Below are 12,995 nucleotides of genomic sequence, written 5' to 3' on the forward strand. Positions count from 1 at the left end.
TGCAATTTCCTGTCATGGCGTCTGTTTTGAGTTGAATGGTGTATCTCAAAAAGATAGATTATCATCCTAACCCTAGATACTTGTGAATGTGGCCTTATTTGGAAAGAGGGTCTTTACAGATGTAATCAAGTGAAGAGGAGGTCATACTGAATCAGGGTGGGTCCTAATGCAATAATGTGTTTTTATAAGAAGATACAAATTTGGACACACACAGAGAAAGCACGGGGGTGGGGGGCGGGGACTGTGAGGATAGAGACAGAGATTCTTAAGTTCAGGAGTACAGGAATTGCTGGCTAGAGCCCGAAGCTAGTAGGCAAGGAAAATGCTTCTTTCTTCTGGCCTCCAGAATTGTGAGAGAAAAAAGTTTCTGTTGTTTTAAGCCACCTGTTTATGGTAATTATGGTGGCCCTAGGAAACCAATACAGCCTCCTGCAACTAAGGACTAGAAGGGAATTTTCTCAGCTCACACACTGGGAGGACAGGGCTCAGAGAGGGGCAGGACCTGGGACCCTCAGTGAGTCAGGGTGGGGATGTGGGTGTCTGAGCTATGGCTCTGATCACAGCAATTCCCTGCTCAGATGCCTAGTGACTCACCACAGCTTGGGAAATGCCTCCACCTGCCATTCAAGGCCCTCCAGGGTGAGGTCCTCACCTGACTCACACCCAGAGAGCTGGGCAATCTTAGGCCAGTTTCTGAACTCCTCCAAACCTCAGTCCTTTCCCTCTAGTGAAGAGAACATCACGGACCTCACCATACTCTTAGGAGAATGAAACATCTGGAAGGATCCAAAGCATTTAACACAGAGCCTGACACCTAGTAAGTGCTCAGTATGCTTGAGTTCCCTGCTTTTGGCCTAGTTGTTTAGTGTTCAACACTAACCACCGTCTACATGGGCCATTTTCTCCCTCTGAATTCCTTTCCTCTGTCTCTGTCCATAGCAACCTGCTTGTCTTTCAGTGGAGCGTGAAGCCTTCCCCCTCCCTGATGAGTGTCTTCAATGTCTGAGCAGATTGTTTTTCCCTCTGAGCCAGTGTTTTGTGTTCAGCTCAGCCTGTGTTAGCTCAGATCACATTATTTGCACCTGTATCTCCTCTCCTACAGCATACCAAAAGTACCTCCTCAATTTCTTTCAGAAACAACAGATACTGGATTAGAACCTTCAAGGTGAGGCCTTGAGCATCTCCCCAGCACCTAGTGGGGCGAGGCCAGTAGCCTTACCGTTTGTGACGGAATAGTTGTAACTTTGCCAGCTCATTTGCATAGGCTCGCTAAAGATGCACCAGGTCAACATGCCCAGAGAGACGTTCCAAAACAAGAGACAAATGAAAACACAAGTTGCATAATATCCTTTTTCAATGTGAAAACCTCCAAGCATTTACCATGCACATTTAATTTCATTGGTCCTTCTTTATGCCATTTCCTGTAAGATAAGAACTGCTACAACTCTCATTGTTTTTGAAGTGAAAACCCCAGAGAAATTAAGGGTCACCGGGCAGAGCAGAGGAGCCCAGTGGGCCACCAGACTCTCATGGACCTGGACGTGATCTTGACTGCTAGAGAGAACAAAGTCTCACTGTGTAAATCCCATGACAGTCATGCTTGACTCCAGCTTCTTTGGTGGCAGCGACAGCTAGTAACAAGGGGAATTTCCATTAAGGGGCCCGGCAAATGGCAGCTTAGGTTATGGGGAGAAGTGTTTGGTTGATGAGGGCTGAGTCTGCCCATTCAACCAAATAAAGCCATGAACCCCCCACCCCCAGATATAGCCCTTCATAGAAGGAGGGAGCAGGAAATGTGCTCTGCATATTTGTGTATTTAAAAGTCTCTGGCTGGGATGCCTGGGTGGCTCAGTGAGTTAAGCCTCTGCCTTCAGCTCAGGTCATGATCTCAGGGTCCTGGGATCGAGCCCCGCATCGGGCTCTCTGCTCAGCAGGGAGCCTGCTTCTTCCTCTCTCTCTGCCTGCCTCTCTGCCTACTTGTGATCTCTCTCTCCATCAAATAAATAAATAAAATCTTTAAAAAAAAAAAGTCTCTGGCTTTATGTTTAGCTGAAGGAAAAAGCCTTGAATGGAGATACAGGCCACGTGGGTCCTACTTGATTTGGGCTTGGCTGCTGAATAATGGTACAGCCATGCATGTGCACTCTTGGGACCTCAGTTTCCTCATCTGTGGAACCAAGAGAGGGGGGACTAGATTGTCCTTGAAGGGGTTACCTGGGTGGCTCAGTCGGTTGAGCATCCAACCCTTGATTTCAGCTCAAGTTCTGATCTCAGGGGGTAGAATCGAGCCCTGTGTCAGGCTTCATGCTCAGCATAGGGTCAGTTTGTCCTTCTCCCTCCCCTCACTCTCTCAAATAAATAGAGGAATAAAATCTTAAACAAAACAAAACAAAAAAGAATGTCCTGAAGAGCTCTGCCAGTTCTGACAGCCTGTGCTTGTGATAGTTCGCTTGCTGTGAAAATAAACACAGCGTTAATGTTTGTTCATTGTACACTGTTTATCGCGTGCTGACTTGGTGGCAGGTATTGTGCTAAGAGCTGAGGACAGAAAGATGAATTCAGTGTAGTTGCTGCTCTCCAAGAGCTCACAGTCCAGTGAGGGAGGCAGAATTAAAGACAATAACATTACAAAAGGCAAGTGCAGAGGTAGAGATACAAGGAGCATGGAGAAAGAGTTAGGGAGGCCTGGGCCCCTTTTCTCGACAAGATGGTGCCTGAGCTGGCTTTTTAAAAGTGAGAAGGGGTCAGCCAGGGGAAGTCGGCGAAGGAAGCTGGAGAGGTAGGCAGGTGCCAGACCTGAAAATTCTCATGTACTCTGCTGAGAAGCTGAGTCTGCAACCTATGTTGGTAGGAAACCACCAAGTGGTTATAGTGGGAGGAGGTACAAGTCAAATCTGTGGCTTGGTATCAGTGTGGGGGGTCGATTTGAGAGGGACAGGTTCAAAGGAAAAGAGACTTCTTTTAGAAAAAGATTTTATTTACTTACTTATTTGAGAACAGAGTAAGCAGCAGAGTGGGAGGGAGAGGGAGGGGGAAACAATCTTCAGCAGACCCGGTGCTGAGCATAGAGCCCCACGTGGTGCTCCATCTCACGACCCTGAAACCATAATCTGAGCTCAAGCCAAGAGCTGGTTGCTCCAACGACTGAGCCACCCATGCGTCCCAGGGTGCCTGGAGGAAAGGGGTGGGAGAAGGTATGGATGTGGCTGAGCAAGTGGGTTAGTTGGGGTTGGCACACCATGAACGTTGCTCTTACTGCCTTGGTTTTCTTGAAGAAGCTCTAGGTCCTGAACTTGGCTCTGCTAGGGAGTGGGCAGCTTTGGAAGCGTGGTGAGGATGGAGGGTGCTCACTGAGGTGAGTGGGGGAGGAAATGGAATTAGAAGAGATGAGATGGCTGGCAGGGAGGAGTATGACCACTGTGACAGATGACCATACGCTTGGTGTAAGTCAACGGGAGCTTGACAATTTTGTGGGTTAAAAGCCCAACCCAGGTCTCAGTGGGCTGCAATCAAAGTGTCACAGGGTCCCCTTTGTGGATGCTCTGGGGGAGAATTTGTCTTGACCCTTTCCAGTTTCTAGAGGCTGCCTGCCTTCTTTGGCATGTGGCCTCTCCCTCCACCTTCAAAGCCTACAAGGGAGCATTGGCTCCTCACATCACATCGCTCTAACCTCTCTCTGCCTCCTTCCTCCATTTTAGAAAAAATGTTGAGATAAGGTGCGTATACCATAAAATTAACCATTTTGAGGTCAACAACGAAGCAATAATTAATGTTCACAACGTTGTACGGCCACCACTCCTATGTAGTTCCAAGACATTTTCATCATCCCAGAAGGAAGCCCCATATCCACTAAGCAGCTGTTCCCAGTTCCTTCCTCTCTCCAGCCCCTGGCAAACATCCACCTGTGTTCTGTCACTATGCATTCACCTAATGCCTACAGTTGCTATGAATGGACTTTTATGTCTGGCTTCTCTCACTTAGCACACTCTCCTTGAGGGTTCCACCTCCACTTTGAGGGAGCCTAGAAAGGGGGAAAGGGAAGGATAAGAGGCTAGGAAAGTCGGTAGTGGAAGACATGAGGTGGGCCAGGGCAGGGGGCTCCCCAAACTTCAGGATGTGTTCAACCACAGAGGTGTTTCAGTGGAGATTCTGATTTAAAGGACCCAGAAATTGGCCCAGGGGCTCCTGGTGTGGCCTGCGGGTGAGTTCACCCTGTAACAGATGCTGATGTCAATCCTGGAGGTCTTAAGGAGAGTAAAGAATTGATAAAATAGGAGTTAGAAATGAAGAGGGCTGAAAGGCCAGAGGCCGTCATCACACAGTAGGATTTTTGAAGCTGGGGAGTCCTTGAACCCCCTGAGCTCATTCCCACCTTTAGGCCTGCATGGTAGCCTCGTATAATGCTCCCCAGATCTATAGCTGTGAGTGTTCTAGAACCCACAATAAACAGGTAAAAGGGAACAGGCAAGATTAATTTTAAAAATATGGTGTATTTAACTCAACAAAGCCAAAATATTATCATTCCACATATAATTATTATGAGATGATTGAGACATTTTCATTTTTTCTAAGTCTGAAAAATTCAGCATGTGTTTCACACCTGCATCACACTTCAGTTTGGACCAACTATTTCATGTGTGCAATGGCCACACGTGCCTTGTGACCTCCTTACTCATCAGCACAGGCTAGAATGTTCCTGCATGGCTGACTCCGTCTCCTTGAGATTACTGCCCAGAGACCCCTTTCCTGGCCATGTGGTCTCAACCAGCCACCTTCTGCTCCTAGCCCTGAATTTTTGTGTGTGTTGAGACTTACCACTGTTTGAGATTTTATTATTTGTTTGCGTGTTATCTGCCTCCCTGTGGGATATAAATCCCATGAGGGCAAAGACCTGTCTGTCTGCTTTCATACGGTATCCCCAGCAACTACATCACAACCACCGTAGACTCACAACAAATGTTTATTGGATGACTTCGAGGATCCTAGAGTAGTCATTTGTTATCTCCAAAGCCAACAGGCATTCCATGGGGTGTTGGGGGAGGAAGCCTGAGAGGGAGGACCATGATGTAAGAAATAAGGTGGGAGAGAGCGGGCCTGAATGCTTTCTGTGAGCTCAAAGGATGTCAGGTCTGAGGCCAGGCTTCTAGCCTGCTGTGACTTGGCTGTGAGTTGATTCAACCACTGTCTTACGGGCGTAGGAAGAGAAACCAGCCCACGAAACAGCACTTCTGCCTGGCACCAGTAGATGGGGCAGCATCACACACAAAAAGCCCAGTCCAAGGTCTGCTGCAGATGCTGACCTGTTTCCCAACTGCCTTGGCTCCTGTTCTGTTCTGGAAATACCCTGTGTCTCAGGTCCATGGTGTGGGCTCATAGATAGTGCTACCAGTTTTCCCGGCTGAAGAAACCCCGCCAGCCAGCCCAGGCTCAGGCCCAGGTCCAGGCCCTGGGCCCAGGCTAGCAAGAGACAGCCTGGCCCTCCTCCTCCTGGGTCTGTGAGTCCCAGCACAGACTGTGACTCACACCTCAGACTGTTCACGTTTACCTAGAACCTCTCTGCCCTCCCAGGGTTGAAAACAAACTTATTGAGAAGGCAGCCCAGGCGTGGCAGAGACCAGCCCAGAGGAGCAGCTCTGTGGGCCTCTGCCCCCAGAACTGACGTCCTCGCTGCCTCAGAGAAGTCAGGCCAGCCAGTGGAACCCTCCCTGCCCTTGTAGTCCCCAGCGCTCCCTGCTACCACCTGATGCCAAAGGGGGTGCCCTTGTGGAAGCTGAGACCAGCCTTAGCTCCCACCACTGGCCTTTCCTTGTCTTCCCCAAGCCCTTCTGACCCTGGACCTCTGAGCAACTTGGAAATGGTACCCGAACATGACATCTACTTGTAGAGTTTAGACTTCGAGATTATGGACCAGCTAAGGGTCACTTAACACAGGTGAATCTGGTGTGCTTTTTTACCAGACTTTTGAGTTTGGAGCCCATGCAGTCTACCCGATTGCCTTTGCAAGATTTTCCAGGAATTCAAGCAGAAGAGGATTTCACCTTGACTTAAGTGGCTTATTATTGTTCTAACTAATTCATTCCAGCACCAGGTCTGGTGTCCCTCCATTAGTCCATTAGTGCAGCTGGGAAGTAAGGCATCACACCCTGGGGCAAGACTTAGCCATGAAAAGGCTGTTCCTTTCCCTTTCCTTCGACAAATGGCTGGAGGGCCTGAAAAGCACCACCGGGAAACTTTCTTCTCTCCTTGTTATAATCATTAAACTCCACCCTCATCTGCATGTGTGCATGCATTTTCACATTCTAGAATTCTGCTGTCCTCTATATCCAGAAAGCCCTTTAATTCTTTCCTGCTTGGAGAAAGCCTGCTCATTCCTCACACATCACCTTCCGTAGAGCCTGTTCCGATTTTCCCACTCAAAACGAACTTTCTCTTCTTCCCGCTTTTCATAGTACATTGGGTCTTTCTTAGGCACATAGCCTGCTCTGTCTTCCTGTTCACGCGCACATCTCATTCATTAATTCAGCAATCAATTAGTGCCTATTTGTGTACCAGGCACTAGAGGACACAGGGTGCTCTCCTAGATTCAGTGGAAGCCTGAGCTGGGTGCAGTTTGCATCCTTTGTTGGACTGGGAGCTCCTTGTAGACAGGAACTGGGTCTGCTCCTAGCTCAGGGCCTGGCACCAAAAAGTACTCAGGAAAGTTACGTTGAAACTCAGCACCAATGAGTCTGAGAAAATTGGGTTAGAATTTTAAGAAAGGTTATTTAAATTTAAAAGAAAGGCTAAAAGTTGGCAAAAGTAGGGCTCCAGAGAATTTCCAAGAGGGGCTGCAGGGGTTCTAAAATCAGTGGTTTTGGCATGGAAGCCAAAGATATCCAAGATCCTCAGGGGATGAGGCTGATGGGGTAAGGGGTTCCATTGTCCTCCTCTGGGACAAACTTGGCAGTTTGATGTAGGATCATCTGGACATTTATCCCACACTCCAGCTGAAGTCTTTTTGCTTTCACTGAGCAGACCACTGAGGCAAGCTTGTTGTTTGAGGATCCCAGAAATGAGTTACCAGCCAAGGGTCAAGCTGGTCAGAGGACTAAGGCTATGCTGTTCAGGCAGCCCAGGAGAAAAGGATAATAATGTGATCGTCATTCCTAGTGGATGGTGGCTGAGCATTATTAGTGAAATAAAAAACGTCATTTGGATTTTTTACTAGGAATTCTCACCCAAAATGTGTCAATGATGTAATAAAATGGAATGACTGGCCTGCCAAAACAAAATGAGTTCTAACCACACATAAGCATTACTTAGGAATGGTATAGGTCTCCGAAAACTAGTCTTCTTTGAGGCCTGAGAGCAGGAAGGGCCACTGCTAGGGATTAGGGACAGAAACACTTTATTTGTGGACTCTGTACAATATTGTTCACCCCTATCAGGGCGTTACGCTCATCTCACTTCTCACTATCTGCTTGTCTGTAGAGAAAGGGCTCCAAGACCCTAAAAGATAAGTCTCGTTGTTTTCCTTGCTTTGGGCTTTCCTTGCTTCCTTTAATGAAAAATAAATTGTGAAAAAATACATTATTAAACAACACCAGTCATTCTCAGAGAGCTGTCACACAAGGAAAGAACCACTCTTTCCCCAACCTCTTTACATAGTAAATTAGTCTAAATCCCATCTTCCACCACTTCCCCCAGAAGTTTCGATGTAGACACACATTTATTTAGTGAGTTGCAATTCAGCCCGAGGGTGGAGTGTCAGAATTCAAGTCGCCCTTCCCGAGGGGGTAACCCCGGGTCTTGGCGATACCTGTAGATAAATGAGATGCTAGTAAATTTGAGATGTAATTGCGGGATTGGACCGGTTTTCCCTTTCCTTCGACAAATGGCTGCAACTAGGTCCCTTTAAGAGACCAGGAACCCGCCGGGCGTCCGGGCCCGAAACGCATCCTCTTCTGTGCACCTCCCCTGTCCCCGCGCGGCGAATGGTTCGCGCCGGCCTATATTTACCCGAGATCTTGCTCCCGGACCGCAAGGATGTGAGGCTGGCGAGCCAGCTACCGCTTGCAGCACCGGACCCGCGCGCCGCAAGGGCGGGCAGCAGACCTTGGGGACCTCGGGAGCGGAGTCGGACCCCCCCGGAGGGAAGAAATGAGGTAGCGACCGTCCCCGGAGCCGATCATGCGCGCGCCCCGCCCTCGGCGCCCCACGCTGCCCCGGCGGAGCCAGCCGGGACAGTGAGCCCGCCGAGCCCAAGTCCCCACGTCCGGCCGGAGCGAAGATGCAGTGAGCCACCGCCGGAGTGCTGCGCCGGGCCCGCCGCGGCCAGCCGGGGCAGCATCTGACCGCACTCGGGTCAAGCCGCACATTCTGGGATCAGCCCCGCGGAGAGGCTCTCGGTTTCCAGCACCCCCTGGGGGCGGGAGCCCGGACCCCTGGGCACACTCGCTATCGAGTTTCCGCTCTTTCTAGTTCCAGCCCTGGGCAGTGTGTGTGTGTGTGAGCGCGGGGACCCTTTCCAGGCTCACCGAGGAGTTCCTGCCTATTCTCGTCCCGTCCCGGCTGCTTTGGCTGGGGCTCCCTCTGTTTGCGCGCGCGCATCTCTTTTTAACGTTCCACTCTGATTTCGTCTTTCTCTCAATTTGCTTGCCTAAGATCCCGTCCTTGCCCTGGCTGGGGTAAATCTGTGCGCGCTCCTCCCCCCCCCACCCCCGCCCCCAACTCGCAGCTGACTATTTTCTTCTCTTTTAAAATTTTAACCCGTACCCACTTCGGCGGGGTCCCTGAGGACGATACTCCCTAAGCCCCTATCTACCAGTGGGCCACTCCCAGCTGAGTTTTATTTTTCTGTCTTGCCCGGGCCAAGCCCGGCCAGGGCGGGTGGCTCAGCGGGGCTCGTACCCGGCGCTCCGCCGCCGCCGCCCAGCTGCGCGGGGGCGCCCTCCGGAGATGCTGCCGTGGAAGAAACACAAGTTCGAGCTGCTGGCCGAGGCACCGCCACGGCAGGCGTCCAAGCCCAAGGGCTACGCGGTGAGCCTGCACTACTCGGCGCTCAGCTCGCTGGCGCGGGCGTGCCCCGAAGGCGCGCTCAGCCGGGTGGGCAGCATGTTCCGCTCCAAGCGCAAGAAACTGCACATCACCAGCGAGGACCCCACTTACACTGTGCTCTACCTGGGCAATGCCACCACCATCCAGGCGCGCGGCGACGGCTGCACTGACCTAGCGGTGGGCAAGATCTGGAGCAAGAGCGAGGCGGGTCGTCAGGGCACCAAGATGAAGCTGACTGTGAGCGCGCAGGGTATCCGCATGGTGCACGCTGAGGAGCGCGCCCTGCGCCGCCCGGGCCACCTCTACCTGCTGCACCGCGTTACCTATTGCGTGGCAGACGCGCGGCTGCCCAAGGTCTTCGCCTGGGTATACCGGCACGAGCTTAAGCACAAGGCGGTAATGCTGCGCTGCCACGCGGTGCTGGTGTCCAAGCCCGAGAAGGCTCAGGCTATGGCCCTGCTGCTGTACCAGACGTCGGCCAACGCGCTGGCGGAATTTAAACGGCTCAAGCGGAGGGACGATGCGCGTCACCAGCAGCAGGAGCTGGTGGGCGCGCACACCATCCCGCTAGTGCCTCTGCGCAAGCTGCTCCTGCACGGACCCTGCTGTTATAAGCCACCGGTGGAACGCAGCCGCAGCGCGCCTAAGCTGGGCTCCATCACCGAGGACTTGCTCGGTGAACAGCAGGAGCAGGAGCTGCAGGAGGAAGAGGAAGAGGAGCACACGGAGAGCTGCCTGGAGGAGGAGGAGGAGGAGGAGGCGGCGGACGGTGCCGAGGAGGGGGACGCGGCGGCGGAAGAGGCCGAGGCGCAGCGAGCGCTGGTGGTGGCTATGCACTTGGAATGCGGGGACTTGCTGGACACGCTGGAAAGTGGCCGCGAGGAGGCACTAGGGGGCGGCGGGGTCTCCCTGGGCCCTGGGGCTGGGCCGCCGCCTCTGCTGCTGGGCAGCGCCTCGGACATGAAGGCCGAGCTGTCTCAGCTTATTAACGACCTGGGAGAACTCAGCTTCGGCAACGACGTGCGCAGCCTGCAGGCCGACTTGCGGGTGACGCGCCTGTTGTCCGGCGAGAGTACCGGCAGCGAGAGCTCCATCGAAGGCGGGGGCCCGGACGCCACCTCCCCTGCTACCGCAGCGGACCTGTCAGGCCCTAACGACGGCGCCAACCCAGAGGAGCCCCACTCGGGTTGAGATCTCAGCAGCCCCCTGTGCGCACCCCTCGCGCCCCACCATGACTCCTCACCTGTCTTTTGGACCACACCCATCTCCTCCGTCCCCCGCCCGTCCCCAGGAAAGGGGAAATGGGACACTTGAGGCCCAGAGTTGCCCTGGCCCTCTCCTTCAGCACACTTGGCTCTGTTTGAAGCGGGGCTCAGGTTGCGTGTGGAGATGTGCGAGGGGTCAGACTGCACCGAGGGAGAGAGAGACAGGGCTGGGGGCGTGGGGGTGGGGGGCGGGCGGACGGTGAGAAAAGGGCCCGCTGGTTAGCAAGGGATGCCTGCCGGCTGGCCAGTTTCCTGTTTGTGGGGCAGCTGGGGCCTGAGGAAGAGTTAATTTCCTCCCCCGACCGGACCCAGTAACAGGGAGCGGCCTAGCGCTGTCATTGACATGTCATTAAAAAACATGGTTTTTTTTTTTTTTTCTATCTTGCAACGTTTGAGGCTGTAATGCCACCTCCTTGCCCCCAGTCTTTTTGGTGCGAGAGCTTGGGTTGTTTACCTCACACTCAGACCCTTGAAATTCTGCCAAATTCCTCAAATAATTGTTTGGGGATGGTGGTGGGGGGAAATGGAAGAAAGTTGCATTTTGTTTACAGTTAAAGACGTCTAATATCTTTAAAACAACAAAAAAGGAGTTTTCCTTTAAAAACACACACACCTTCTGCTCAAAAGATCTCCCTCCATGATACTGTGTAAAGTATTTTGCACTGTTGTGAAGTATTTTTGACATTTTTTTTTGTACATAACTGTGTTCTCAGAGCTAAATGTTTATATTTTTTGCTGTGCAAAAGGGACATGTAAAATGTTGTTCAGCTGTATATACAGAAATGGGTATAAAACATTTTGTTATTTTTTAAGAGTAGCACTGCTCTGGTTGTGTTTGCACGCCAGTGGGGAGAGAATAAAGAGGACAATGTCACAGAACAGGTGAGCGTCTGGAAGTGCTGCTAAAAATGCTGGGGGGCCACGGGGCTGGAAGAGGGCCTGGCCATCGGTGCCATGGCACGGTAGGACGGGGTTTGGCCTTCACAGTGCTTGGAGGTGATTCCAGAAGGGGAACCTGCTGTTTGTGTAGTCCAGGGCTTCTGTCGCTCTCCAGCAGGGTGGGCGCCGGGGCTGGGGCCAGCCCTTGCCTTCTCTTTGAGCCTATCCTCCCATATTCTTCATGCAGTAAACTGGGGTGGTGTGGACCTTTTCTGGTCTCTCGGAGTTAATTCTTGGAGGTACAGGGTGAGTTCTGTTCCTCACTCCCAGACTTGTGAGGTAATTTAGGAAGGAGTGACTTTCAAGGTCTTCTGAGTTTTTACCACCTTCTTCTGTGGGTCACCTTTTCCCTTACAAATAGTTCAAGGGGCTTTAAATATCAACTGGAGACCTCAAGAAAAGTGTCTTTGGGGCTCTGTGAGGAGTGGGGCTATCTCTGTTTTTCCTGGAGGAAAATCAAGAGAGAGAAAGGTTGGTAAGTTCTGATCATGGCGCGAATGAGTCATGGCGCAGGTGGGGCCGGTGGGGAGGCCGGCGGAAGAACCTATTTCCTTCCCTTCTACAACCCAGTGTGACCCAGTGGGGGAATAGTGTGGAGGTCAAGGCAGACACGAACTGGTAGAGCTTAGGGTGTGTGTGTGTGTGTGTGTGTGTTTTCAGGCTTTCTGTGAGCTTGTTTCTGTTGTAAACTCCAAACAGATGTCTCTGGTTTGGCTATACCCGATCAGCCGGAAGTTGTAATGAGACGCTGCCAAAACTGTGCCTTCCTCAAATTATTTTCTTCCCTTTACCCCTTTGGGCTCCATTTCCTGTGTTGCAGAAATGATCCCACTTCTGGCCTTCCATGCTGTCCTGAGGCTGCTCTATTTTGTTTTCGTCGTAATTATGTTTTAGACAGCTAGACCCACAGATCCTGAGGAGTCTGGAATTTGTTAGAACCATAGAGGGACGGTGAAAGATTGTCTTCCTAATTAACAGAGTTGGTTTGGGCATAAGATTAACTTGAGAAACGTGGGGCACTTGGGTGTCTCAGTTGGTTAAGCAACTGCCTTAGGCTCAGGTCAGGATCCTGGAGTCCCGGGATCGAGTCCAGCATCGGACTCCCAGCTCCACCGAGAGTCTGCTTCTCCCTCTGACCTTCTCCCCTCTCATGCTCTCTCTCACTTGCTCTCTCAAATGGATAAATAAGATCTTTAAAAATAAAGAAAAGATTACCTTGAGAAACAAAAAGCAATGTGTAAGTGGGTGGGAAATAACTAAAAAAATACTCAGAATCACTTTTTAAGGGCATTAAGACAAGGTCCAGGCTTTTGAGTCTTATATTTTGGTTTGGTTGAGAGTCCCTACCCCTCTGCCCAAATACCTCAGATATACATCATTGCATGAGCTTTAAAACCCCCATGTAGAGAGAGGTCAGGAGAGTCCAGTCCTCCCTTCCCCAGATACTCACACCATGTGCTTTCCGTACAGCACTCACCAGCCTGGCAGACAGCTGTGTGGCCCATCACTATCTTGCATGACTGGATTTCACATCTGAAATTATTTTCACACATTGCCAAGTTCCTCTGCTCTTTGAAACGGATAAGAACATTAAAGAGGGTGAAGATCACGTGGCTGGTACATGGTGGTGGGGCAGGGTCTTTGTGTCTTCATTCCTTTTTTTTGTTTGTTTTAAGATTTATTTGAGAGAGAGTGTGTATGTGTGTGTGAGAGAGAGAGAGAGAGAGTGGGGGGAGGGGCAGAAGGAGAGAGAAT

General features: G+C 51.4%; 1 protein-coding gene across 1 annotated transcript; it reads left to right on the top strand.

Annotated features, from left to right (window-relative positions):
- The first annotated feature begins 8,676 nt into the window (after nt 1-8,676).
- Nucleotides 8,677-10,671, top strand: FAM43A (family with sequence similarity 43 member A). The gene has a single exon (XM_032869291.1). The coding sequence runs from the start codon at nt 8,938-8,940 to the stop codon at nt 10,225-10,227; it is 1,290 nt and encodes a 429-aa protein (XP_032725182.1). The 5' UTR covers nt 8,677-8,937; the 3' UTR covers nt 10,228-10,671.
- Nucleotides 10,672-12,995: the final 2,324 nt, after the last annotated feature.

This window comes from Lontra canadensis, unplaced genomic scaffold, assembly GCF_010015895.1.
Source record: "Lontra canadensis isolate GAN:19392208 unplaced genomic scaffold, GSC_riverotter_1.0 scaffold38, whole genome shotgun sequence".
In the NCBI taxonomy this organism is placed as follows: Eukaryota; Metazoa; Chordata; class Mammalia; order Carnivora; family Mustelidae; genus Lontra; species Lontra canadensis.